This window comes from Chelonia mydas, chromosome 10 (genome assembly GCF_015237465.2).
Source record: "Chelonia mydas isolate rCheMyd1 chromosome 10, rCheMyd1.pri.v2, whole genome shotgun sequence".
Lineage (NCBI taxonomy): Eukaryota > Metazoa > Chordata > Testudines > Cheloniidae > Chelonia > Chelonia mydas.
The window spans coordinates 43,879,679-43,907,012 of NC_051250.2; the positions used below are offsets into that span (position 1 = coordinate 43,879,679).

General features: G+C 44.5%; 2 protein-coding genes and 1 long non-coding RNA gene across 5 annotated transcripts in view; 1 reads left to right on the plus strand and 2 right to left on the minus strand.

The window, feature by feature from the left end:
• Positions 1-7,985, plus strand: part of LOC122462198 — an 8,852-nt gene extending 867 nt beyond the window's left edge. The window contains exons 2-4 of the long non-coding RNA XR_006284613.1: positions 2,452-2,617; positions 6,128-6,214; positions 7,338-7,985. This is a non-coding gene — a long non-coding RNA (uncharacterized LOC122462198). The remainder of the gene's footprint in view (positions 1-2,451; positions 2,618-6,127; positions 6,215-7,337) is intronic.
• Positions 38-15,200, minus strand: TRIM69 (tripartite motif containing 69). The gene is made up of 6 exons (XM_037911371.2): positions 14,457-15,200; positions 9,654-9,749; positions 7,164-7,397; positions 6,168-6,190; positions 4,292-4,416; positions 38-2,388 (listed from the first exon to the last, which is right to left on the minus strand). The coding sequence occupies exons 1-6, from the start codon at positions 14,961-14,963 to the stop codon at positions 1,847-1,849; spliced, it is 1,527 nt and encodes a 508-aa protein (XP_037767299.1). The 5' UTR covers positions 14,964-15,200; the 3' UTR covers positions 38-1,846.
• A 5,219-nt stretch (positions 15,201-20,419) lies between these two features.
• On the minus strand, positions 20,420-27,300 carry B2M (beta-2-microglobulin). Of its 3 annotated transcripts, XM_037910970.2 has the most exons (4): positions 26,873-27,300; positions 25,093-25,371; positions 23,644-23,678; positions 20,420-21,566 (listed from the first exon to the last, which is right to left on the minus strand). In XM_037910970.2, the coding sequence occupies exons 1-3, from the start codon at positions 26,937-26,939 to the stop codon at positions 23,665-23,667; spliced, it is 360 nt and encodes a 119-aa protein (XP_037766898.1). In that variant the 5' UTR covers positions 26,940-27,300; the 3' UTR covers positions 20,420-21,566; positions 23,644-23,664. The 3 variants fall into 3 exon arrangements, 2 of the variants coding, with proteins under 2 accessions (XP_037766898.1, XP_043380524.1); XR_006284611.1 differs by having other exon boundaries at positions 23,644-25,371; positions 26,873-27,033; XM_043524589.1 differs by lacking the exon at positions 20,420-21,566 and having other exon boundaries at positions 23,639-23,678; positions 26,873-27,033.
• Positions 27,301-27,334: the final 34 nt, after the last annotated feature.

Genomic DNA, 27,334 nt, shown 5'->3' on the forward strand with positions numbered 1-27,334 from the left:
TCTTTGGAACCCCCTTTCAGGTAGTTGAAAGCAGCTATCAAATCCCCCCTCATTCTTCTCTTCTGCAGACTAAACAATCCCAGCTCCCTCAGCCTCTCCTCATAAGTCCTGTGCTCTAGACCCCTAATCATTTTTGTTGCCCTGTTTTGTTGTTGTTACAAGATGTGTCCTTGTATCAAACCAAGTATTCATGGCAGAAATTTAGGGGTCCACTTTAACTTCCTCTTGCAATTTTAGGGGTGAGGATTATTTCTTTGTCCTTAAGATTTAATAAAACTGCTACCCTAAAGCAATGCTCTATATGTAGGGGCTTCTTGAATGTTAATGACTACAAGATTGTAATGTGTTGACAGGTGGCTCTAGTTAGATCAAGGACTTCTGCTCCTTCATAGATCTCCGGAATCTGGACATTTTCACTTTTCACATATTCTCCAATATTTCCACACTTCTTTAGAGGGCTCTAAAATTCTGAGTTGCCTAGGCCATGATCTGCACCCTCTGAGCTCTATGGGAGTTTTGATATGGACTTTAATGAGAACAGGGTCAGGCCTCAAGTGAACTTGTTTTTTTTCTATACCATAGAATCATAGAATATCAGGGTTGGAAGGGACCTCAGGAGGTCATCTAGTCCAACCCCCTGCTCAAAGCAGGACCAATCCCCAATTTTTACCCCAGATCCCTAAATGGCTCCCTCAAGGATTGAACTCACAACCCTGGGTTTAGCAGGCCAATGCTCAAACCACTTCTCATTGCCCTGTATTTTAGTCATGCCATGGTTTGACTTCCTCTGTGCTCCTCACTTGTCCCTTAAGATTGTTTCCATGGGAAAAAAGATGTCCTTTTAAATTCCTTTAAAAAACTGGCTCATGCCAGTGGACTTCGGTGACCTCTTAGCTGTTCAAACTTCAGTACGGTTCTTGGTCTCCATTTGCTACTTTTTGTGTTTAGCAATAGCCTGTGCAGCTGTCAGAAATTCACTGCTGGTCTTTGCATTAGGTTCTGCTCCTGCCGCCTTCTAATTGTATTATTTTAAAACAAATCTATCTGTATAGGTTGCTATGCAGAGTTCTATACTGGTTTGTAGTGGACAAGAGGAGACTGAATGGAATAAAATTTGGTTTAAAAGAGCAACTTTTACACTCAAGGAGTCCCAATGCACATTCTCTCCCAGCCTTGGCCATTTCAGCTTGTTTTATTTAGAGGGGAAATGTTGACCCTTTCCTTGCCTAAGAGGATCTCCTTAACCCTTAGAACAAGTGAAGAAAGGTATACTCATCCTCAGCTCCTTCCCCCCAATACCCCAACTCCATTGCCCTCAGGCAACCCCCTGGAGACAGCCCAGCCCAAATACCACCCTTCCCTGCAGCTGGCTCTATTGCACTCTTGGATCTGGCTCCCTTCTGGTTTCCTACCCAGTCCTGCCTGGACTAGATCAACTCACCTTCCACACTTTCAGGATCCCAGCCCAATGGATCCTGTCCCAGCCAGTGAAACTGGTCAAGTGGGGAGTATTTGCCAGGCCTCAGGAACGTTTTCCATCAACAAAATATAGTGAGACTGAATCAGGACTCACTCATGGCAGAAGTCCCAACCGCCCACCAAGCCACTACCAGAAACACTCCCCACTCCCCAGCCTCCTGCCCCTAAACCTGGAAAACCCTAAGAAACCATCAGAGGCAAGTGCTACAAACAGCATTTGTGATACTGGGTGTGTTGGAAGGGACACACCCTGCTATATTCAACACATTTTTAGTAACATAGGTTACTAAATCTATGAGCCTTGTTTCAGATCTACTGGTGTCTAGGGAAACCTGATTCACAGGGGGAGGCATCAGCAAATCTGCTCCTACATGTTGAAGAAGATTTTCAGGGGTTCACTGTTCTCACTGGAGTCATTCAAGCAGGGACAGAAGTATGGGTAAAGCTTTTCTGTGAAAGTGTCCATGAAAGTGTAGATATGGGACATCTTATTAGCATCATAAAAGGACACCTGTCCCCCCTCATAGTCCAGATACACCCCAATCCTAGACAGGCTAGTGCTCAGGGTCAGACCCCTCGCAGGTATATCCAAAGCTTTAAACTTATTCCTGTTCCTGAGCCTTATAAGCCAGTATCCATCCCTGGGTGATAATGTGTTGTTCCCTTTCCGGTTGATGGACTCTTTGACCACCCCCAAAGTCCACTTGGTCTTGTTCTCCACCTCCACTTCCCAATAATGTTTTCCTGAAGTGAATCCTTCAGACCCCAGGACAGCAACACTGGAATCAAACCTCTCTGGGGTATCTGGGAGCATCTGCTTTGTGTCATCATGTCTCACGCAGCGCAGATCTTCAGAGAGAATGAGGTTTGGATGCGCTGTCTTCGGGTCCAGAATCACCAAGGAAAGACCTTGGTAGAAAAAGAAAACATGGTTATCAGAGAAAGCATTTTAACATGGTACTTTCTACAGAGTAACCAGGGCTCTGGGAATGCTGCCAAAACTGTCCCAGAACTTAGAAATTCTCCTCTTTCCTGGGGGCCTCTCATCAGCAAGCTGGAGAATCAGAGCAGACAGAGGAAGAAGAGCTCTACACATAGCTCGGTTCGTCACCAAATCATTCCAAAACGACCCAGCAAGGTAGGTGCAACCAAACCAAAGGAAAAACTACGGGGAAAATCTATTTGGTGGAGATTTCAGAGTAGCAGCCGTGTTAGTCTGTATTCACAAAAAGAAAAGGAGTACTTGTGGCACCTTAGAGACTAACAAATTTATTTGAGCATAAGCTTTCGTGAGCTTTGGATGCATCCGATGAAGTGAGCTGTAGCTCATGAAAGCTTATGCTCAAATAAATTGGTTAGTCTCTAAGGTGCCACAAGTACTCCTTTTCTTTTTGCGGATACAGACTAACACGGCTGCTACTCTGAAACACATCAGATAGTCCTTTTAAGTGCTTTCACTCTTTAATCAGATCACAACGTTGCTCTCCCACAAAATACCTCTTAGCCTAGAGAGAAAGGAAGCCAGCCATTTTAATCCTACATCTTCCACTGATTGGCACTCCATTTCTCAAGCCATCTATAACAAGGGTTCCCAAACATCCATCACCACATTCCTCCACCTCTCCTATTTTACAAATGGGTTAAGTGAGTACCTGGGAGGTGGCCCAAGGTTATAAAAGAAATTTATAGCACAGCTGGGACTAGAATCCAGGAAGAGCCATGTCCCATCTACAGAGCCTCTCAGAAAACATATGCCAGATCATCTGTTAAAGCTGTAAAATAGAGTTACTTCTAGTAGCATAGATACATTAACAAATATTACAATATGCTACACATATGTAACTAAAGTGTAGAAAAGTGTGTGTGGGTATATTGTATCATCTGAGAAGTAGTGTGATTGTGTCTTGCATGTGCTGACAACAGGATGTCAGAAATGTACAATTATAATTTCATAACAAACTTGCATGATATTATATTGCATTACTTGAGACACAGGATACAGCCTTGTAATAAAATCATAAAGCATAGACAAAGGAGGGTGGAGTTAAGTTTTGCAATTTCCTGAATTTACTATGACTTTGCAACCTTAACGTTGCTTCATGGTGCTTTTTTTGTACAGAAGATATTACATATCCCTCCGCCCTTCAAAAAATGTTAAAAAAATGTTAAGGTTGTAAAACCAACCACTCAAATGTTAGGAAATATCAGAATTAAGGTTTCTGTTCAACCTTAATTGGCTCCCTTGTGTGTATGCATCATGATACTGTCTTTAATTACATGATCATGTGCTATTTCTTCCACAGGACTTCAGAGTGAATGAACAGTTATTTCATTTTTGTTTTTCATTCTCCTCATTCAGGGTGTGGCCCCAAGCCTTATTTATTGCACACCATCCAAATCCCAAAACTATTAATTCTCTCCTGGGCATTTCTGTGGTGCTCTCATCATAGTATTTGATCACATACGTGAATGAATTTATCTTCCCAGCATGCCTCTGAGTTTTACAAAATCTAACAGTACTAGAAATATTTTAATAATTTTCAAAAATTAAATTTAAATGATTTTTTTTGTTTAGATGTAAACCTTTCCCTCTAGTGCTGGGACTCCAGGCATATCAGCATGTTGTTATTGCATGTGAACTACAGATTGAAACAGACTAGAAACTAAGGGGGAAACTGCATGTAATAGCTCATTTATCATTTTGAAAATCAGGATGGAACAGCAACACAAAAGGAAAAATAAAAGCCGGACTGAAAAAAAGCAGGAATGGGTCAAATGGGCTGTAGCGAATAATGAAGCAATATCTCATTACCTGGTCTGAGGATGGATTTCATTTCCTTCCATGCAGTGTACTGAATCGGACCCTTGAACTGTCCCAGGCTTAGTTCACGACAGACAAGTGCACCCAGAGATAAGGTGCTTGCTTTTTGCTCCAAGCTGTGTAGGACACAAAGCACACTGCCTGTTAGATTGTGTTTACAGTGTCTGGTAAATACAGATGCTACAGATGCACTAATGCTGCAAAAAACATTGCAGCATCTTTGGTAAAATGTTAAAGAAAGTTTCTTTGACTGGATTCAAGTCCTTTTGATTCCCCTTTCTGTGAACATTCTAGCAAACAAGCTGTACTGGCACTGTGATTAATTAAACCACTGTGTCTAATCTAATATGATCATATGATTACAAAATTGTGATAAATCTTGTACAAAGTATGCCTTGTGAGGTATCATTGGAAAAAGTTATAATCTGCTGAGTATTATTATCTTGTTGTACTCTGTGTATCGACATTGTGTGTGGAGTTATGAAATTTTGCTGTATGTTTGCAACTCAAACATATTGTGAGTCTGAGAAATGCCCACACGTTAGCTCTTCAGCAACTGTAAACAAAAGCCTCTGCATGTCATTCCTGAAGACACCTCAAATGGGCACCTGCACAGAAGGTGCAAGCAAAAATTTGCAATTCGTATGAAGGACTGATGGCAAAGCACAGACACAATTGAACTGCCTGACCCCATGACACAGCAAAGATTTTTCCAGCAAAAAGGGTCAAGATATAAAAAGGGAGAAGAAAGGGTAGGAAAGAGGTGGCCAGGGTCCTATCTCTGGACTGGTGAATTCTAACAGAGGAAATTTTGAACAAAAGGGTGGAGATCCCCAAAAACTATTTGGGCACCCAGAGAGACGTATAGAAAACTAGCAGATTGAACATCCCTGTTATCATTTTGGACTTACAAACTCTAATTCACACATTCACACAGGTAACACATTTTACCTGCTTTAGCTTCTAAATAACTCATTTCTTTTTCTTAGCTAATAAAACTTTAGTTAGTTTACCAAGAAATTGACCCACAGCATTGTCTTTGCAGTGAGCTCTTGAGCATCCACTGACCTGGGGGTAAGTGACAGTCTCTTTAAGGTGGCTGTAAGAACCTAAAGATGGTGATTTTGGGTTTTAATAACCTTTCATCACAGACATCCAGTTCATCTGGGTGGTGGTATAGGTTGGAGTGTCTAAGGGGACTGTCTGTGGCTCCATAGTAAGCTAGTATAGATCCAGTATAGACCCAGTAGATCCAGCTAGTATAGATCCAGTATAGATCCAGAAACACACATTTGTTGCTGATTTAGTTAAATCTAATTATAGGTTATACTGCCAGTGAGGGAGTGTCTACCCCGTTCTTTGACAGTCTAACCTGAGACTGACTCTCTCAGCTGTGACCCATATCAGACATCGTGACAGGCACAAATACTCAGGATAAGCAAATCTGAAACCTGAATATTCACCAAAACTGAATTTCAGGTGGTGAAACTAATCAACAGCAATAGAAAGTGGAATTTCACACCCAATCATGCAATTCAGAGTTTACACTCTTTTGTTGATCAATAGCATAAATCATCCAATCTGGGAATGAGAATAATACCACGTGATTTATGTATGGCACCAACCCCACACAAATTCCATGTTCTGACTATTCACATGGTGCTGTTTGCAAACAATCTGCAGACCAGCAATCATTTGCTGAAGAAATTTGTGAATAATTATGAACAGCTAAATTTGAGAATTTCACAATTTGTTCATAAATGGTTTTGCAAACAGAAAGAAGCAAAATTTGTCAACTAAATGATTTGTTATGAACTATTTGCCCAGCTCTAACAGAGACTGAAGAATCCTATAAACATGTACTTACTGTTCCATGAAGGTTTTTATGCCCTGTCAAAGGAAAAAAAGAGAAAGGTAAGAAGAGCTATTTATTAACTGTGTCATTCTGTATGGCACATGTTAATAGTATTTAGAACCCCAGCAGCCAGCTATATGTTGTGGTGGAAAGGAAATTGACAGTTTTTTTTGAACTCTCAAAGGAGAAGATGACCCTGACCTGCCACAGCCTCTTCCTCTGAAACTGTTTCTATCCTTCCTCCAGAGCATGTTCCATTTCTCCCTCCTGGCCAGGGTCTGAGGGGTGATTTCAGCAAACATGCTTCTCAGGATATTTGGTATTTCGCAGCTTGTTCTGGTTTTGATATTGGAGATGCAACCAATCCCTTAGAGGGAATTATGGGAAATGTCCTGCTTAGAAACAGTTCCATGAATATATTCTACTTTTTCTATTTCCTTTCCTGTGCTCTTTGGCTGGGATTGTCAAAGGGGCTAAAGGGAGTTTGGCACCCAAATCCCAAGGAAAGTCCATAGGAGTTGGGCACACTTTAGCTCCTTTGAATTTCTCAGCTTTTATTACACAGGACAAGTCAATCAGAATCCTTTCTTCCTGAGGTTTCATCTGCTCCTATTACTTATTCCCCAACCAAAATCACAATCCATTGGCTGTCCCAGTGCAGGTCTTGGTATCAGGATTATCACAGAGGATCAGGCTTTCAGGTGAGGAGTAAGCAGGAGAGCAGAACTCTTAACAAAAACAATTAGCCTATTTTCATGCACATTCCCTTCATAATAAAATCCAGGCATTAGCTGACAAATGTTTCTAAATAAATATTTTAAAGCGTCTCATTAGGAATCAGCTGGGGTTAGAAATATCAAGAGGTAAAAACCAATGATGGTGACTTGGATCACCCTTCTCCAGTTCTCCCTCCCATGTGCTCTGCAGAAGGAACTTCATGGTCCCCAAATTATTACTCTGTCAGTCTACACTTCACTCTGTGTTAGTGTTTAAGACCAGATTTCTCACTGTAAGGAAGTCGATAGAACTGTGCTGGTAGAGCAGGGACTGAATGCGTAACACTGTCTCCTTGGCTCGCTGCCACTTTTCCTGGAGCTTGTTTAGATTCGCCTCCATTTCTTGGAGGAAGATTTTCCCCTCCTCTTGCAGCTCATTCATTAATCTTTTCTCCCTTCCATGCAGGAACTGGTGGAGCTTCAGAAACTCTAAGGAGATGTGGTGCTGAAGATGAAATTTGTTCTCCTGGAAAACACACACAGTTTGTTAATGGGAAATATCTTGTACTCAGCAGCTTCAGATAAAAACATTTACTCAGATAACTAATTGCTACCAGCTCATAAAGCACAAGTGACAAATCACTTGTTTCATATTTTATAATTGCCAGTGTATCCTGTGAACCATTTATAGCTTCTTAGAGGATTGTAGAATCTGCTTTACAAAGACAGACCCTTGGTCTGTCAAGTCTGCTATGGAACTCCTGCCAGGACAAATACAAAACAGTTACTAACATGTTCTATAACTTTTGTTCTTCGAGATGTGTTGCACATGTCCTTTCCACTTTAAGTGTATGCAAGCCCAGTGCACTATTGTCAAAGATTTTTCCCCTAGAGGTACCCCGTTGGGACAGCGCATACATTATTTACCCTGTTAATGCAAAACACAAATGTTACTAGTGGTCAAAGCATTATCCTCAAGAAGCAAAAGAGGATGCAAAACAGGCAGCACTGAGCAAACCTTATGTTATGAAAGTCTGGCCCATCTTCAACAGGTGCTTCCTGATTGTGCTGCTGTCTTGAAACTCATTAATATTGCAATAAATGTAAGGTTGTTTCAGGAGCAACTGTGTTTTTCCAAAAAGAAAAGGAGTACTTGTGGCACCTTAGAGACTAACCAATTTATTTGAGCATAAGCTTTGGTGAGCTACAGCTCACTCATTGGATGCATACTGTGGAAACTGCAGAAGACATTATATACACAGAGACCATGAAACAATACCTCCTCCCGCCCCACTCTCCTGCACTTTAGATAAGCTATTACCAGCAGGAGAGTGGGGTGGGAGGAGGTATTGTTTCATGGTCTCAGTGTATATAATGTCTTCTGCAGTTTCCACAGTATGCATCCGATGAAGTGAGCTGTAGCTCACGAAAGCTTATGCTCAAATAAATTGGTTAGTCTCTAAGGTGCCACAAGTACTCCTTTTCTGTTTGCGAATACAGACTAACACGGCTGTTACTCTGAAACCTTTGTTTTTCCAGTGAGACCTGGTGAAACTCAGTGAATCTGACTGAGTTCACTTTGAGTTAGTTTGAACTGCGAATAATAACCAAAGAAATATTCCACAAACCTTTTTGAACCCATTAGAGCTGGTCAGGAATTTTTTGATGAAATGTTTTTTTGCCAGAAAATGCATGTTCATCAAAACTGAAACTATCCATGGAAAAGGGTCAGTTTTGGTGAAAATTTTGTTGGGAAGGTTTCTGAGGCCCAGGAGGGAATTTCTGAGCAAAGCGAGAGAGATAGAGAATCTGTACCCCAGGCTAGCCAACAGCCTGGTGATTAGGACACTTGCTAGGATATGAAAGACCTGGGTTCAATCCCCTGCTCTGCCTGATTTACAGCAGGGACAAGAAGCTAGGTCTCCCACATCTTAGGCAATGCCCTGACCCTCAATATTACACTTTGGGAAGTCTTGGTTTCATCCTGCTCTGGAATGGGAACAATTTCTGAAGTCTTGAAAATATTTGTGGGACAGGAAAAACATTTCCCACCCAGCTCTAGAACTGATAGCGTACACTTTGCAGAGCTCTAGAAATAAGCAGATCTGGGAAGAATGGTAGATATTTATAACTGTCTCCTGGTTACACCTGATGGAGCAGTTTCTTTACTCCACACATTCAGGAAGCTAATGATCCAAACTCTACTCCCATTTAGCTCCATTGCTAAGAAATTAAGACAGTATGCAGTTTTTGTAGGTAATAGAAGATGTCTTGGGTGCATTGTCAGGTGTGAGCCTTCAGCAGTGATGGGGAAACCTCAAACACGCAGAGGTTTGGTTCAAGTAAGGCCCCAACATTCAGATGTTAATCAGACTTATTCAGACCTTTGGGATTTCTGTGCAATGGATGGATGAAATGACCTCTTGAGGTCCCTTCCAGCCTTACATTTCTGTGATGCCCAAAACAGCTGAACATGCATATTGGATTCTGGAAGATGGGCTGTTGAGGGACTTAGTGGGCAAAGCCAATGAAGTTCTCTCCAAGTGCTTTTTTGAATGCTCATGCAGCAAAGGATTTTTTTAATGCAGGCACATTTCAATGTGCATTAAGATGCTTAATATATACATCTGCATATTTACCGCACATCATTTTGTTCTTAGTAGTAAACGGACTACTCACGCTAGACTCTTTATTCTAATAAGAAACCCCTAAGTGCTGTTCTCATCAAGAATGCCACCTGAAGTGCATTAAAATCAGGTCTTTTTGAATGAATGCTACTCACTTTGTGACAAGAGATCTTCTCTTGCTGGGCATTCTTCAGAGTCTTTAATTCCTGCACAGTGGCCTCCAGCTGAGTTCTGGTGGAGATCAGCTTTTCCTGTTGGTATGACAAACACAGGCATTATGCTGTAACGTATGTAGTTATTTATACTAGCTGAAGCTAAATGGATGTCTGGGAGATGGACCTAATGAGACCTAATTTTTCTCTTGCAGTTTTCCACTTGTTATGTTGGAGATCAGTTGAGATTAGGGGTACCAGAGGCACTTAGATTATTCTCTGTAATCTATGGAAAGACTGCAGGAAATAGGTCAGTGGTTCTCAACCAGGGGTACATGTACCCCTGGGGGTATGCAAAGGTCTTCCAGGGGGTACATCAACTCATCTAAATATTTGCCTAATTTTAAAACAGGCTAAATAAAAAGCACTAGCCAAGTCAGTACAAACTAAAATTTCATACAGACAATGACTTTGTTTATACTGCTTTATGTACTGAACACTGAAATGTAAGTACAATATTTATATTCCAATTGTTTTATTTTATAATTATATGATAAAAATGAAAAAGTAAGCCATTTTTCAGTAGCAGTGTGCTGTGACACTTTTGTATTTTTATGTCTGATTTTGTAAGCAAGTAATTTTTAAGTTAGGTGTAAGTTGGGGGTATGCAAGACAAATCAGACTCCTGAAAGGGGTGCAGTAGTCTGGAAAGGTTGAGAGCCACTGGGTTAGGCGACCTCAGTCCACAGCCTCTCTGCAGGTAGAACTGCTGCTGGGCAGTGGAACCCTTGTGGGGGAAGAGAGAATGGCAGACACTAGCCCATGAATATATAGCCTATTGCTGATCATATTTGGTACTTCTCTTTTAAAACGTTGTTTCTTTGATGGCTGCTTCAGCCCTCCAAACCCAGGTTACTGTCCGCCAAACCCAGGTTACTGTCCTTGTGGATCAGTGCAGCATTCCCCTTCCCCCTTTAAGAGCATCATGCATGCTATCTACTCCATACCACTGTGAATGTCTCCCTGAACTGCTCCAAGAACAGGCCAGCAGGCATTCTGCCTTCTGAGATCAGTGAGACCCACCTAGGGCTCCACCTCTCCCCCATCCCAGAGAGCACAAGCCCTCCACTTCTGAGGCCATACAAAAGGTAGGAAGCAGAGGAGATTCCTACAGCCCACCTTTAAGGAGAGCTCAATACACTGGGGAGATACCAGCAACTTCCCTTAGCGTCTTAATCACTGCACAATAGTTAATTAGAGTCCTAAACAGAATTTAAAGAGAGACTTTTGGCTGGGCAAGCTTGAATAATTAAACACAAATCCAGTCCCTCAGCCAATATCTGTCTCAGATCCCTTTGCTTTGAATGCAAATATATCTATAGAGGAGCTTTTCATCCCTCTTGCACTATCTCCTCCTGACAGTGAATTCTGCAACAGTCATTACTATGTGTTTCAGAGTAACAGCTGTGTTAGTCTGTATTCGCAAAAAGAAAAGGAGTACTTGTGGCACCTTAGAGACTAACCAATTTATTTGAGCATGAGCTTTCGATGAAGTGAGCTGTAGCTCACGAAAGCTCATGCTCAAATAAATTGGTTAGTCTCTAAGGTGCCACAAGTACTCCTTTTCTTTTTACTATGGGTTTGTGGTGTCACAGTCTGTTGTCATGGAAATTATCATGACATCACACACTGAGCTTTCGTGACCTCCCTGCTGGACAAATTTGAAAAGGAGCAAATATCTCTTCCAGTGCAAACATCTGGACAAATCAAAACATGTGGTGAGAAAGATTAGTGAAAGCTAAATCGGGGTGTGATGAATGGTGAATAAAAAACTTGCCCTCGTGACTAGATCTTACCCATTAGGATCTGCAGAATTTTAGCTTTCAGGAGTTTTTAAATGAAGGTTTTAGCCCTTATGGTTGGGAAGATCCCCTTTGAATGGGCCTCGTGTAATCAGTTGCAGTATTGTTTTCTTGAGTCTGCAGTTACACTGGATAACGGTGAACTGCCAAAGGCCCAAATCCTACCACCAGTATACACTCTGAGCAGCCTGCTCTGTGCTGGGGACTGACTGAAACCCCCAGGTCATTCAATGGAGCCAGTCACTGTTTGATACTCCAGCCTTAGGGCTAGACTAGCATCAGCAGCATCTGTGCTCCTACCACATGAAAGTGTGAAAGGAATACCTTGAGAGTACAGACCCTATACAAATTCAGTTTATATGTTTTAAATGGCTTTTGTCTTGACAGGCTTTAAAGTAACTTCCCTCTACCAAGATGAAGATGCCAAAAGATAAGCTGCTTGCCTTATAGCCCAGTGCTAAAATAGAAAAAATTACTGTACATTCATCAGTTCTAAAGGAACTGCAGGTGATGAAACTGGACATAGGTTTGAGAACTTATCTTTAACTTTGCTGCTGGGTGAATGTTGAGTGATTGGTTGTTGCTAGGGTTCTTTTTTCAATCAGTTATTTTTATATGATTTTGATTTTGAACTTTCCTGTAAACTGGTGACACAATGTCATCTCAAGGCCTTTCCACCTGGTTACAATCAGGCCAGCTTCCCCAAAGTGGTCTCACGCATACAGAGTTTTGCTAATTTTGAGGGGTCACAGATGTCAATCTCTGTGGTATGCAAAACACTGCATTTTTTTTCAATGACTAATCTAAGTGGGACTTTTCCAGGTGGACACTTGCTAAGAAATTACCCAATTAGAAGCTCCTTGGAGCAAGTTGCATGGCTCCAAAGTTGGTCCAGAACTTGATTTGTCCAAAGAGCTTGGAGGGAGGCCTTGCAAGACTGAGCAAGCAAAATTTTCAAACTATAAGATCAAGGATAAGGTCAAGAAGCTTTGCCTTTTGGGTCAACAAGCCACTTGAGGCAAGGCTGACCTTCCAGAATCTCCAAGACTGGCCATCTTGGGGACATGAAACCATGACATCAACAAACAGCCTTTGATCAACACCCAAATAAGGCCCTTTAACGTGTAGTGTTGCATCAGCAAAACATCACCATCTGGCTCTTTGCCTGCAGGTCCAGCTCTTACTCTACAAGAGTCCAGACTGCAAAAATTGAGAGTTCATGAGACCCTGTTATCTTATTTTTCCTTTTTGTACTTTTATTAGCTGGAAGACATCCCAGCTGCTTAATATTTTTTAATTTTGGTGTGGGAAAGTGTGGTTATGACCATGCATGTGTGTCTGAGCACCCTCAGAAAGTTCACACAATGAAGGCACCAGAAAGAAAAGTTCCCCAGGTTTAAACAGCTCTAAATATTGGATCATAAAATTACTCATTGGGATGTGTACAAAAGCATTGTGTTAAAGTCTGTATTATAAAAGAAGAGGACCTTGTTAGCCATCACATAAAAAAGGAATTCTAAGAAGGCAGCTCTGTAATTGGCTTCCATATTAAGCTCTTGATGAGCTTTAAATCCTGGATTTGATTGATTTAGGTGCAATTCTTTAGTTGGGATTGAAAACAAAACAGAGAACCACCTTCTTAGAATCTTCTCTAGAATTGATAAGGATTGATTATTTTTAGCATTCATTTGACTATTTAATTCCAATCCAATATTGAGACTAACGTGTGAATTTGATTTTGATTTTTAGTTTAGTTTAAAAAGTACCAATAGTAGCTTAGATGTTTTCTCAGGAACTTCATGAGAATCCAATTAATAAAACTGATACTGAGTCACATTTCCTTCAGTATACAATGTGGGTTCAGAACCTTTGAGGATATCAGCTAATCAACTTAAAAGCCTGAGCAGCACCCAGTTATTAGCTTTTGATAAGTAGATCACCCTGCTCCCAAATTCTTGCTACAGTGGGGTCCAGTGGCAGCCCCACTTGAAACTAGGTCTTGTAGTGTGCAAGGATCTTCCTATCCTGCATGGGCTCTCCAAATCCTGTTCTGTCCCCTACACAGACAACCATGCTAGTTCTGGGCCACTGCCATGGAAAGAGGAGGCAGAATTTACCCCAAGAGCAGTAGTGTTCATCACAGTGGAATGTTAACTCCACTTCATAACTGACACATTTCATAGTCATCCTTCAGCACTGGGACAGTGCGACTGCTGGAAATTAGAGTATGCACAGGGCTCAAGCAATTTTATCACCTAGTACAGCTGGATGATATAATGGTAAAAATACCTGCATCCTCCACAGCTTCCGCTTTTGCTACCACTGGCAGTGAATTCCAGCTATGAAATGTAAATGCAGCCCTTGGGTCTCACTTTTGTCCCTCAGAATTTCTAGCTGCCCTATAACCTAGGAGGCTTAAACCATCACCCCACCTCCAGAGTTGTGAGCACTTCAAGCCCTGGTGATGAAGATAAAATCCTCTGGCTAGTGACATATTGCATGAATATTCATGTTTTAATTGCAGCATGGACAGTGCTTAGTATGCAAAAATCATGACTCAGATCCCTAAAATCAAGAGAGTGGCTTAAAAATAATTACTTTTTAAAAAAATAATAAGTGTGGGGTTCTTTTTATTCACATCCTGGTTTTCGGAGCCTTTGGGGTTCACTTGGGTCATGTTTTCAAGTGTTTCTTCACAACCATGAAGGCTAGGATCCTGTTATTACTTTGAAATGAAAGCTGAGAGTCTCACACGATCATAGAATTCCAGGAGCCAGGACTTTAAGAATAATATCTAATATGGCAAGATTTTCAATAACATTGTGGGAGTTGGCAACACTGTAACGTATTGAATGTTCCACATTCTCTTCAGTGGAAAGGTCTCTCTGTAAAATGTGCTAAAGTAGCAGAGAATGTTTCACACCTTCCTTTGTCTGAGCCTTACCACATAGAGCTGCACAGCATCTGGGAGGAGTAGGAATTGGGAGCTTTGATCTTCAGGCTTCTGGGCATCTCTGCAGAGAAAGCAGGCCAGTTTCCCATCCATCTTCGAGAAGAGCTTGAGAGGCTCGCCATGTTTGCTGCACTTCTGCTGGCATTTCCCTACGTGAAAGCCCTTGATCTTTTCCACTAGTTTTTCCAGCACTATGTTCCCTATGTACTGCCTGTCCGGGGACTGTGCTTGGCACTCTGGGCACAGGCAGACCTCCGCCCTGCCCCAGATTTCCTCAATACAGGGTCTGCAGAAGTTGTGGCCACAAGGCAAAATCACCGGCTCCTTAAACCATTCCAAGCACAGAGGGCAGGTCAACTCCTTGGTGAAATCTTCAGCTTGTGGCCCTGAGGGCAGGTCGGAGGAGCTGGTGCCAAGTAAGAGGTTTATTTTGCTTTCATTGTCACTTACAGAAGTGCATGAGGAAGAGGAGACGTTTGTGCTGGAGGAAGATGACATCGTGCTGGAGGGAAATGTCTTAGATCAATTACCAAGCAAAGACCACCCTGTCAGAAGGGAAATGACTGGAATGAGATGCCCCCTCCTAGCCTAGGGCACAGATCTCTGCAAGGGTAACCCAGGCATGAGGAGGATCTGCAGCAAACCTCTCCTGTTGAGAGGGGCCTTGGAGAGAGACTCTTTGACCAAGGCCGCACCCACCCACAAACACAGTGTTAACTGCCCACGTTGGTGCATCAGCATAGTGTACATCCTGACACTGGGCCAGCCTTGCAGCTACTTAGGGAGTAATCAAATTTACCTGAGAGCCAGCCCTCAGGCTCACTCCCTGGTCTCCCACTAAACACCCGAGACTTTGCAGGTCGGTTGCAGACAACGCTCAACCCAGAGATGCGCACCCTGCGAGGAACTACCCATACAAAGTAACACAACCTATACAAGCACACATAGCCCCGCCCTATATCACCACATACACACAACCATTCCTCAACCCCCGACCTCACAGATCTAGCCCCAGCACCGACAAAACCTTGCTCACCAGATGTATTACTGCACACAAATGAATGTCCCAGCTACACTCCAGAACCCCCAGATATTCCCCAGCCCTAAAATATGCCCCAAACACCCACACCTCATATCTCCTACATATACCAGAGAAATATGCAACAGAAACAACTATCCCTAAGTATGTCCTTGACACCCCAACTCACCACTACACAGCTACCTTCCACACATAGACCCGAGAAGCCCCAGTTTCCAGATATACTCCAGACACCATCTCATACCAGCTAGGCATGCAAAAGTCACGTTTGCAAATGTAGGTCCATAGACATATTTTTCACTGCTTCTTCACAGTGAGGTAATCATTTTAAAAGCAAAGCCAATCTAAATTATCCATCTATAGTCTTAAATCAGCAACCCTTGGTTTTGTAGCTCAACTGTCCTAACCAATAATCTCCAATATGGTAATAACTCCTCCCACTCCACACTGGTCAGCGATGGAGACTGAATCCCGGATCTTCAGTACTCAAAATGTGAGTCACAGCTATTCGAACTAAGGAAGCACTGCCTTTAGTCGCTTGCACTAGTAGGCTTTTATCTTTCTTAGGACCAGACAGAACGGAGAACTAAAAAAACACCTGGAACCAGTAGGTTACACTTTGCTATTAGCCACTCAGGATTTTTCAACACGTACCAACGCTTTAGGACTCACTGAAAATCCCCTGCAGAATTTCAACATAGAGAGAGAATCCTGTACTAGGCGCTGGGTCTTCCGCTGCTCCTACCCCAGGCCCTGGTAAGATTCACAAGGAGAAATCGCCCTTGGCTACTTCTTCTCCATGCTTCGTGGCCCCTTAAGGGTGCGTCCCCCTCACTGCTCCTCCTCCCCCCGGCCATGGGTAGGCTCAGGGGGTGAGCCCCTCAGCCATCTCCTCCTTCTTCTCACCCCAGTCCTCCGGAGGAACTTCCTCTTCCTCCAGCACTATGGAGAGAGAGCGTGAGGGCTCCTCTTTTGCTATGATCCTTTCTTCCCCAGGGCCTACCCCCAGCCATCTGCAAGCCCCAGGCTGCGGAGCCACCTTGAGCAGAGCACTGAGTCTGCTGGCAGCCTGCACCATGGCTCTGTGGTCCCAGAGTGAAGGGGAAGGCAGACTCAGGGCAGCTCCTCTCTGCTCTCTCCCAGGCCAGGCTGTGTGCATAGCACCTCACTCGCAGTGGCGCACCAGGCAGAGCTGAAGGGGAGGGGTGTGAAGGGCATAAAGGCTGGAGGAAGCCTCAGGCAGTCTGAAAAGTCAGCAGCTCTGCTGAAAAACTTGCCCCCCACTCACCCCTCAGCAGCAACTCCTGGGCTCCTATCCTGTGGGGTTGGCAGGGCTCAGCTCCTCACCCTGGGTATTATGACCTGGCCCAAGTGCACAGCACTGCTCAGGTTTGACCTGGACCCCTGACCCCCTGTACCAGGTCACAAAGCTACTCACTCAAATTTAGCTTGGGCACGCACACACACAGTCAGCAGGCCAGGCTAAACCTGACCATCACTGTGAGGCTGTGTGACAAGGGTCACTGTGCAATACCTGGAGCAGGGAGCCAAGGCCTGTAGGGCAGGAGCCACTTCAACCAGGACAAAGGGTTGGGGGGTGTCAAAACAGGACAGTTCTGCTAAACCTGGGACAACTATTGGGAAGTCTGCTAGTCAGTGGGAAGCATATGAGTAGATAGTGTTTTCCTAATGACAGTAATTAATATAATGCTCAGTATTTCTACAATCTTAAATATCTAAAAATACTGTGCGAACATTAGCTGCTTGGTGAGAGTCTATGAGGTCACAGAAACCTGGGGAGGAAGGTTATAGCTAGAGAGATGGGCAGTAGTAATAACATTCATACTTCAGAGTAGCAGCTGTGTTACAGTATATATGGTAACACCCATTGTTTCATGTTCTCTGTGTATATAAAATCTCCCCATGGTATTTTCTACCACCTGCATCCAATGAAGCGAGCTGTAGCTCACAAAAGCTTATGCTCAAATAAATTTGTTAGGCTCTAAGGTGCCACAAGTACTCCTTTTCTTTTAACATATTCATGCTTACATAATAAATAAATTAATAATAATAATAGAAGTGTTACTCGCCCATTCAGTAATTAAAGGTGAACTTTCAGATCAATTTAGACCCAAATGTGGCTGCTGTGAAAACAAACTTTTGCAAAGCCTCACACCTCAATAAAAACACTCTAGTGGATTTTTTGCTTAAAACTTTCAAAGGATACAATTTATTGTTAAAGACCTAACATTTCCCTCCCATGTTTGCTTCCCAAACATTGCCACCCTCTGCTAATGTGCAAGAATGCAGGAAAGTGATTGGAAACCTAATACATTTATACTCATTTGCTCCCTGCTAATTTAGGGGATTGGAAAAATAGAATGGAGTTTAATTTGATACACTTTTCTTTGTTTTAAAATACAGATAATTCCTGTCTCTTACAGAGCATCAGCTCAACTGGAATATACCAGACTTTTTTTTATTCCTGTGTTTTCAGAAAAAGTTCTCTTACCCAGCCTGAGGTTAAAATTTCCATAATTAGAGAGCCTCTTTGAGCAAATGCTGTCTTCAAGTACAAAACCTTAAATGGGAGGAGATTACTTTGCACAATGTCTGCCTTCCTTGCCTGTTAAAAATAATTTCATGATTAAATGGGAAAAAGTGGTCACATCCTTTCAAAGCAGAGGGATGGAATTCCATAATGTCTTTCATGCATGCTTGTTCTGCCTCAACAAGCTTGTTAGAGTCACGCCATCAGATCACATGGAACACACTGCAATCACTAGGGTACCCTGCATCCTGGGCTCTGTCCCTGCCCCATATTAGTTCCCTACTGGGCACTTGCTCTTTGTTACACAAAGAAAATATTGGCTTTTTCAGAAAAAAAGGCCAGCAGGGGCCATTATGATCACAACAGGTATAGGATTTCATCCAGTAATTTCTCCATCAAGCCAAACAACTTCTGGTGGGGCTAGAAACTCTGTTTTTGGTGCCATTCCTTCCAGAATCTTGTTTCTTGACATACCTGAACACTGAGGACCACCACAAAACTGGATACTAGCCTGGCTTTTGTGTTGACAGTTGTTTGTAGGAGAAAGGAACCCTGGCTCTCCGTCCATGGTAGAATGGACTCACCAGGCCTGGACCAGCCTGCCTTTCTATAACACAGCACAGCTACACTTGTGAGAAAGCATAAGTTTGCATATATGCTGTGTTCTTTAAGTTATCCTAAAGCAAAAACACAGTTGCATAAAGTGGATTGTTCACTTGAATAAAATCTGGAGAAACTGATGAATTTCTCAAGTTTCAATTTGTTTCTTTCCCACCTGCTTAAATCTTACTTTACTGTTTTGAAGAACAAAACAGTACAGACCTTAGTGTAACCTATAAGTTTATGCATGAAGGCTTTAGTCATTTTCAGATTTTTTTTTTTTTTAAGTTAAATGTTAAGTGAGTTGTATTATTCTCCTAGCAAGGCTCCAAGAGCCAGGAATGAAAAGCCTACAAGAAATTCAAAGCAGCTGAACTACATGGTGGTTTTCCCTCCTGACACCTGGCAACAGCTTTATTTAAAGTAGGTATCTGCTAGTCTGTTTGAATGTTACACCTTCTCAGAGCTATTGGTGGGGCATTTGTATTGTTCTGGCAGTATTTCGGGCAGCCTCAAAAATCAGACCTCCTTAAGTAAGTCACCATGTATTTGTTTCATTTGTCTTCAAAGAACAAGTCTTCTCTTTCCTGATGGACCATTGAAGAACGGACTCACTCAAAATCCTTCTGAAAAGTTGTCTGAAGACCACCCTTATTGACAATGTCTCAATTTCACTGAGCTGGTCTTCTTCCCATAGCTCTGCCCCACCCTATAGTGAAGTTGGGTGTTCCAGAAATACAAGGATCATCAAAAAGAACAGGAGTACTTCATCTGATGAAGTGGGCTGTAGCCCACGAAAGCTTATGCTCAAATAAATTTGTTAGTCTAAGGTGCCACAAGTACTCCTGTTCTTTTCGATGATACAGACCAACACGGCTGCTACTCTGAAACAAGGATCATCATTCAATTGACTCAAACAGAAGCATGGTCATGAGGATGTCTTATAGGAGTTTGTGCAAGGACAGGGACTGGAAACTGCACCTGTATTCCCCTCCATGGCCCAGCACAGGCTCCCAGTCTAGGCTAAGAAGCCAGAAGCCATCACCGCTCGTAGATAGAGACCCGTACCTCTTCCCCTCCTAACCAGGGTTTTTCCAGACTGCACAGTTCCTTGCCTACACAGTTAAGCAGTCTGGCTTGTTGGGCATAACAGATTGGTATTTGTGCTTTTGCTCTCTCTTCAGAGGTGATAAAATAGCAAAAGTGCCCAGTTACCACACAGCTGATTCTAAGAATAAATGCTTGCTTAAAGTAAACACACTACAGAAAATATGCTAAACAATAAAAGAACCTACATGCATGCTAATAAAACTTACCAGAGATCATCCCCCACAGGTGCTGTGGTTGGAGTCAGTCCTCCTGAGCTGAGGCTGTTATGAATAAGAACCCAGATGGCACAGATCACCCTGTTTCTTTACACAACTTGGGTCTTTGATCGCCAGCCTTCAGGATCAGATAGTCAGTGGACAATGGCGCCCCCTCCTCAGAGTGTATCTTGCGCTAGTTTTTTTTTGAAGCCCAACTTTTAGATGATATTTGCATTCACCTCCTAGGAGTTCCATTTCACACATATTGACTTCAAAGACCATTCTTGTCTACTACAATTTTCAATATAGTTCATTAATCATCCAGGTCCACAATAATACAGAACATTTGCATTGAATACAATTGACTCCAAATGTACTAAATTCAATGGTGTGAATTGGCCATGTCTGTCACAAGGGGCAGCAGAGGCAAAAAGAGGGGGAGAAGGGGAAGTGTGTCAGGAGAAAGCAAAGGATTGTTGGGAGCAGAGCTGTGCAGGACTTGAAGACAAAGCTGAGAAGTCAATGATCATATGGATCAAGAACACAATCTCCTTTTACTTTTATCAGAAAGTGGAAAACAAAAGATTTGAGCAGCTGCTCTTACAGCAGGGAGACTAATTCATTGACAGACATATCGCATGCCTTGATGAACCCAATGCAAGGCAAGAAATGTCCTCTCCAACTTAAGAAATCACAACTTCCACAGGGTTTTGGTTTTTTTTTTAAAAGATATATTTAAGACAAAACGTCATTCTGTACAATTAAGAACCATACAAAGTGTTACACTCTCCTTTTAATTAGTAAAACAGATCTATATAGATTGTCCAAAAATGTTTAACAGACTTGCACACATGGATTTATTGCTTTAACTGACTATTTTAATTGATTGGCATTTATAGTAAGAAATGCTGTAGCCAAGAGCTGTTCTTGAAAGCTCTACTATTGCTCACCCCAAAGGGCTTGGCAACATGTGTTGCACTCAGGCCCTGGTAGCCCTCAATGCTGTCCCCATCCCTGCTGTACTGGGACCTTGTTATAGCTCTTATGTTCTGGAGCTACTGGAAAGACAAAAATCTTCCAAATTTGCAGTGCAAATTCTCTCTCTCAATACCATGAGCACAGCATGGCTGGATTAGAAGAAGGATCCATGGGTCTTAAAAGACCCTGAGACGTGTTTAGGATTTACTTTACAAGTGCCAGTTTAAATAGCAGTAGCACACCTGCCAGACTGACCAATACAAGTTTGGCTTATCTTTGCATAAGATCTATAATGATTCTATAACATGTCCACCACCAGATTACCCAAGTTTTCCACCTAAGCAGACAGCGCATCGATAATTTTGGTGTGAGGCCAGCTCTAATGTCACACTGCCATACACAGATGAGGGCCCCAGGCTCAAATCTAACATTTCACACTAGCAAGATTTTAATTTCAAAAGACCACCCCCACATCCAACATCCCACCCCCAAACAAATTATTTAGCATTAGTTTAAAGCTATACATTCAGCTCCAACACAAAATGAGTGTGGGGTGTGAAGAGCACAGAGGAAAATGGGTTAGGGTTTAAGCTGATTTCAGATTGCAAGGCAGAAGTTCTTCAGACCTGAAAAGGGGGAAAAAAAAAAAAAAAAAAAAGAAAAAAAAAAGATTGTGTTTTATTAATAAAGCTTATATTACCATAAAAAATAAGCAATCTGAAATGGAGAACCTGGCTCAGAGATCCCAGCTGCAAACAACTAATACAGGGGTCAGCAACCTATTGCACATGTGCCAAAGACGGCACGGGAGCAGATTTATAATGGCACGCTGTGGCCTGCCGGGACCCAGCCACCAGCCCCGCTCTTCTCCGCCCCCCCACAGGGGCAGGGTGAAGAAGCTTGGTCCTGCCAGCTGCTGCTGCAGGGCAGGCAAGGTCCCCCCTCCCCTGCCTCTTCCCCCACTGTGCTGGGTTCCTGCCCCTCCTCCTTCCTCTCCCTCCCTGCTGCAGATTCGCTGATGGCCCTTGTGAGGGAGGGGGAGAAGAGGTGGGCAGGGGGCCTTGGGGAAGGGGGGTGGAATCAGGGCATATCCCCTCCAGCCCCCTGCTGTGAGCTGCTCTGGGCAGGGGGCTGGGAGCACCCCCACGACCCTACCACACACACCCCAGCCCTCTGCCCTGACCCCTACACCTCCCCATGACCCCAGCCCTGACTAAAGCACCCCCACACATACCCAGCCGCCCCAGCCCTCTGGCCTGACTCCTGCAACCTCCTCATACACCCCCTGCCCTGACTCTTGCACCCCCCACATTCCCACCTCCACCCTCTGCACCAAACAGGAGCTCCTACACCCCTTGCCCCACATTCCCACCTGCACCCCTCGCACCAAATGGGAACTGCCCAGGTAAAGCACTTCACACCTAAGCCTCCTGCTCCAACCCTATGCCCCCTCCCTCATTCTATTTCCTGGCCAGACCCTACACCCCAACCCTGTTCTCAGCATACTCCCACCCTCATCTCAGTGCAGAGAGAGGAAGAGAGTGCGCTAGAACCAGGGAGAAGGTAGGTACCTACTCTATGTGGGCAGGGCCGGGATCTATGTGGGTAGGGCTGCTGCTGGTCTGGGATTCTGGCTGCCGGCCCCTTGCCAACCGGGGTGCTGCCCACAGGCCCCGCTCAGCCTGCTGCCAGCCTAGGCGAACGGAACCCCAGGCCGGCAGCGGGCTGAGCGGGCCGGTGGCGTAAGATCAGCATTTTAATTTAATTTTAAATGACGCTTCTTAAACATTTTGAAAACCTTGTTTACCTTACATATGACAATAGTTTAGTTATATAATATATAGACTTACAGAGAGAGACCCTCTAAAAAACATTAAAAAGTATTTCTGGCACGCAAAACCTTAAATTAAAGTGAATAAATGAAGACTCAGCACACCACTTCTGAAAGGTTGCTGACCCCTGAACTAGTATAAACCCTAACAGGTTCCGGATGTCATAGATTCTAAGAGCAGCTGCATCTCCCAAGTGTTGTTCTATCACATGCCCAAGCTTCTCAGATAGTTTAAGGCACTGTACCTGAAACTTTACCTCTTACTTGTTCACACTTGGTGTGCTGCATTTGCTGGTGCTGCACATTAAGCCCTTTGTTATAATTCACCAACCCAAAGCTGCTCCAGCACTGCCTGGCAAGAGACTGCCTCGTGCCTGCTCCCCCGGCCACAAATGATGCCTTATAGTGACTACTGTCCCTCTAACTTTAATGCAATATTAGCCAGCCCTCCTCGGAGATATAGCTAGATCATAAGCAAGGACTGCCAAATCTACCTCTTCCCACCCATCAAGAGAAAATACCATGCGGTCTGGTGACTAGCAGACCCTGTGACATATAAAGAATCCTTCTTTCCAGGTGCCAAGTGAAGTCATAAGCTTTACAAAAATATATTTTGGTTAAAAGGCTGCTCTCTAATCCTTGGACAAGCAAGTGGAGTCTCCATAAGGAGACAATATTGTTACCAGTGGAACAATTCCAGGCGACACACATACCAACTAATAAGCTAGAGACAGAGCTGCCTGTTCATCTTCTCCCTGGCTTTCTGCCTCAGCATGGCAGACATTTTGCTTCCTTCCCCTGGGCTTCAACCTAAGGATCAGTCTAGCACCAAATTCACTTTGACAGCAAGAAGTGAAATATCCATAACTTACCATATGTGTCTAAGATGCAGGTTAATTATCTGGGTCTGCAAAAAAGAGGACAACAGGATGTTAGACTTCACTTCCAAGACATGGCTGTGCTGCACAAATAACCCTCCCATCAATCACAACAATTCTAATGCAGAGCTAGGAGAGTTCTATCACTCTAGCAGCCAGACAGATGCCCTGTGATAAGCCACCACTGCTCATGCTAAGGGACTATGGACTGGGCCAGAAAAGAAACGGACCCCACACCCCTCATCCTCTTGCCAGTTGTTCTAAGCATCTTTGCTTAGTTTACCAAAACTAATTGGGTTTCCTCCTCCCAGCAAGCAGAAGTCAACTGGATTCCGTTCCACCCTGTCATGCTTGTGATGCCAGACAAATTCAAAGTCCTGGATCTTTTATTGTTGGTGATTATGTATCAAATAAAAAAAAAAAAAAAAAGACAGAGAAAAGCCTGCGGAGCAAAGTAAGAGACCAGGCTGGGCTTGAAAATGGTTTCTCTGACAAAAACTGCTCTTTTAATAAAATACATCTTTTTATCTTCTCACTTACCCTTTTTCAACAGGCAAGTTATATAAAAGTTACATCTGACATATCTGTTCAGGTAATTTTTATTTCGAGATGCCCATAAGGGATTAAGATACCATTAAGACACTATGATAACATTCAAGCCAGGTACCGAGCGGGCAGGCAGGGGTTGTGCATACCTTCCCCAGAGCTCTGCTAACTGAGGCTATGTCTACGCCAGCACTTTTGTCGATGAGCGGTGTGAAAAGAACACCCCTGGACCAACTTAAGTTTTACCAACAAAACTGCTGGTGCACACAGTGCTATTGTCAGCAGGAGAGCCTCTCCTGCCAACACAGCTAACACCGCTCGTTGGGGGTAGCTTAATTATGCCAGCAGGAGAGCTCTCTCCTGCCAGCAAAGAGTGGCTACATGGGAGACCTTACAGTAGCACGGCTGTAGCGGTACAGCTGTGCCGTAGGTCTGCAGCGTAGATATAGCCTGGCCTGATCTACAGCATGTCCAATATTCCAGAAATTAGTCTCTCCCTCTTTCCATTACTATCAGATGTTCCAATGCAGTGTATTAATTTACATGGGGATTTAGTTTAGTTGGGGATTGGTCCTGCTTTGAGCAGGGGGTTGGACTAGATGACCTCCTGAGGTCCCTTCCAACCCTGACATTCCATGATTCTATGTTCCCTTTGGCAGTTAGAGACAATTTATTTCACTGGAGCCTAGGAAAAGGTCAAAAGGTGTCTAGAAACAAGAAATCAGGAACTCACCCTATTATATTACGCTTAAAAGAAAAAAAGACACTGGACTTGTGACTAAGCAGACAAGCTGCATTCTCTGGCAGAGTGCAGGATCTCAGTAGCAACAGAATCCAAATCCAGTCTACAATTGCTGAGGGATGAAGTGAACAAGATGGAAGTAGTGAAATACTCACCCCATTTGATGTTCTTGGGACTGTCAAGGGCGATATGCTCCACTCTGCATACATATGCATCTTTCCCATTAGGAGTGAATGGGACATGCACCAGGCGCTGGAAACTCCAGTCTTCGCGGAAGGAAAGGTCGGACATTTCCACGTTATCCATCTTCTCACCATTCTTCAGCAAGGTGACCTGAATGTTTGGAGGCTGGAACCCCTCCACAAAGCACATCAGGACGTTCTGCTTGCCATTCTCCGCTGGGTGGCGGGAGTACACATGTACTTTGGGGGCAGCTAAAGGGATTGAGAAAAGAACAGAGCTGAGTGACATCCTAGCTGCTGTAATTGTCTCCCCCCAGCCAGACTCCACCAGCTGCACACTTATGACTCAAAGAGCTGAGCCAAGCCAAGACACAATGCCAGCTTCCTAGATTTTGAGCCTTTAAAAGCTCTTTGTTAAGAAACCGCAAGGCACGTAAGTACAGTAGCACCTCAGAGTTATGAGCACTGTGGGAATGGAGCCTGTTCACAAATCTGAAATGTTATGATTGTTCCTTCAAAAGTTTACAACTGAACACTGGCTTTGAAACTGTTTATGCAAAAGAAAAATGCTGCTTTTAACCATCTTAATGTAAATGAAAGCAGTACAGAAATAGTTTCCTTCCTTTGTCAAAAAAAAAAAATTAGGCTTTCCCTTAATTTTTTTAGTATTTTACATTTAACAGTACTGTACTATACAGTATTTGCTTCCTCCCCCCCTCCCCATATCTCTGCTGCTTGATTGTGTACTTCCAGTTCCAAATGAGGTGTGTGGTTGACTGGTCAGTTTGTAACTCTGGAGTCTAGAGCTCTGAGGTTCTACTGGCCCAAAACAGCTTGGTTTACACTTACAAGAGATCAGTCTACCCATGTCCATTAGGGTGTGAAAAACCACTTAGCCCAACCAACACGCGAGCCACCCCCGTGGCATAGACACAACAAGAACCTCTACGCTGGCACAGCCCCAGTACAGACAGTCTACGCCCATAGCAGCTTTTCTGCCAGTGTAGGACCAGCACCTCCCTGACAGCTAGGCTGACCAGACAGCCTGATTTTATAGGGACAGCCACGCTATTTGGACCTGTGTCTTATATTGGTGCCTATTACCCCACACCCCCTTCCCGATTTTTCACACTCGCTATCCAGTCACCCTATTGCAACCAGGGTCAGTGGAACCTGGCTCCTGCTGAGTCACGGAAGGAGGTGGGGTCCCCACCCCAGCAGCACTCCTCTAGGCACAGGCTGTAGCCGCACCAGGGCACCCCCAGCAGGAACGCAGCCCTGGGGGCTCCCGCGGCGGAACTAACCTCGCTGCTGGGGCTCATCCAGCGCCCTCCCACCACCGCGGCAGAGGCGCCCCCCTCCCCATCGAAAGCGAAAGCCAGGCGCGCAGCGCCATCAGGCGCCTTCCCAGAAAGCCCCTGGCGCACAGCCAGCCGGAGCCGCCCGACCCAGCGGGTCCCGCAACAACCCAGCCGGGCGGCCGCGGGGCGCTGGGCGCCAGTCAGGGGAGCCGCTCCCGGGCCGGGCTGTCGGGGGTGGCCCCGCGAGCATCACGGGGCTCGGCGCGCTCCGCGCAGCTGGGGCGAGACTCGCGCTCCGGTTCGGAGCGGGTCCCGGCTCCCCGGGGAGCTGTCCCCGGCTAAGGCTGCCGGCGGCCCCCGGGCTGGACCCCCCCGTTTGGCTCGGACACTGCGCGGCCCGGGACAGGTCTCAATGCGCCCCTCCAGCGGTCCCGGCACGGAGCGGGTCTTACTTTCGATCGCCTCCAGGCCGGCGAGTCCGAGCAGCACAAGCACCAACACGCTGAGACCCCGAGCCATGGCTCCAGCTACACACGCTCCTCCGCGCTCACCCTCAGCGGACTGGCACCTCCGCCGCCCGCCAGCGCCTTTATACCCTGCCTGCCTCGGGCCAATCACAGCGGGGTGAGGCCTCCCGCATCACTCGTCACCAGGCAGACATGCCGCTGACAGGTTAGCCGAGCCGAGAGGGGCTTTCCAGCGCGTGCACGCTCCTCGCAGCAGCCGCTCCCGCGGGCTCCAGCTCCCTTTCGGTTTCGCTTTTCAGCCTTCAGTCCTGGAGCAACTAGCGCGGGCCTCGCGGGCCACTCTCGCCAGGGCCCTTTGTGTAATAGCCTGAGCTCGGCTCTGGGCGTTCCTTACAGCTCCTCTGTCCCAGCTGAGACCCTGCTCAAGACAAGTTTCAGAGTAGCAGC

Excerpts from the sequence above, each read along its gene's own strand:
- TRIM69 (XM_037911371.2), bottom strand. The coding sequence starts at position 14,963 with ATGTCATCTTCCTCCAGCACAAACGTCTCCTCTTCCTCATGCACTTCT. Across the intron at positions 6,191-7,163 it reads GTTCTATCGACTTCCTTACA|GGCATAAAAACCTTCATGGA; the intron begins GTGAGAAATCTG and ends TTCCTTTGACAG. Across the intron at positions 4,417-6,167 it reads ATAAAAACCTTCATGGAACA|CTTGGAGCAAAAAGCAAGCA; the intron begins GTAAGTACATGT and ends TGTCCTACACAG.
- B2M (XM_037910970.2), bottom strand. The coding sequence starts at position 26,939 with ATGGCTCGGGGTCTCAGCGTGTTGGTGCTTGTGCTGCTCGGACTCGCC. Across the intron at positions 25,372-26,872 it reads CGGCCTGGAGGCGATCGAAA|CTGCCCCCAAAGTACATGTG; the intron begins GTAAGACCCGCT and ends CAATCCCTTTAG.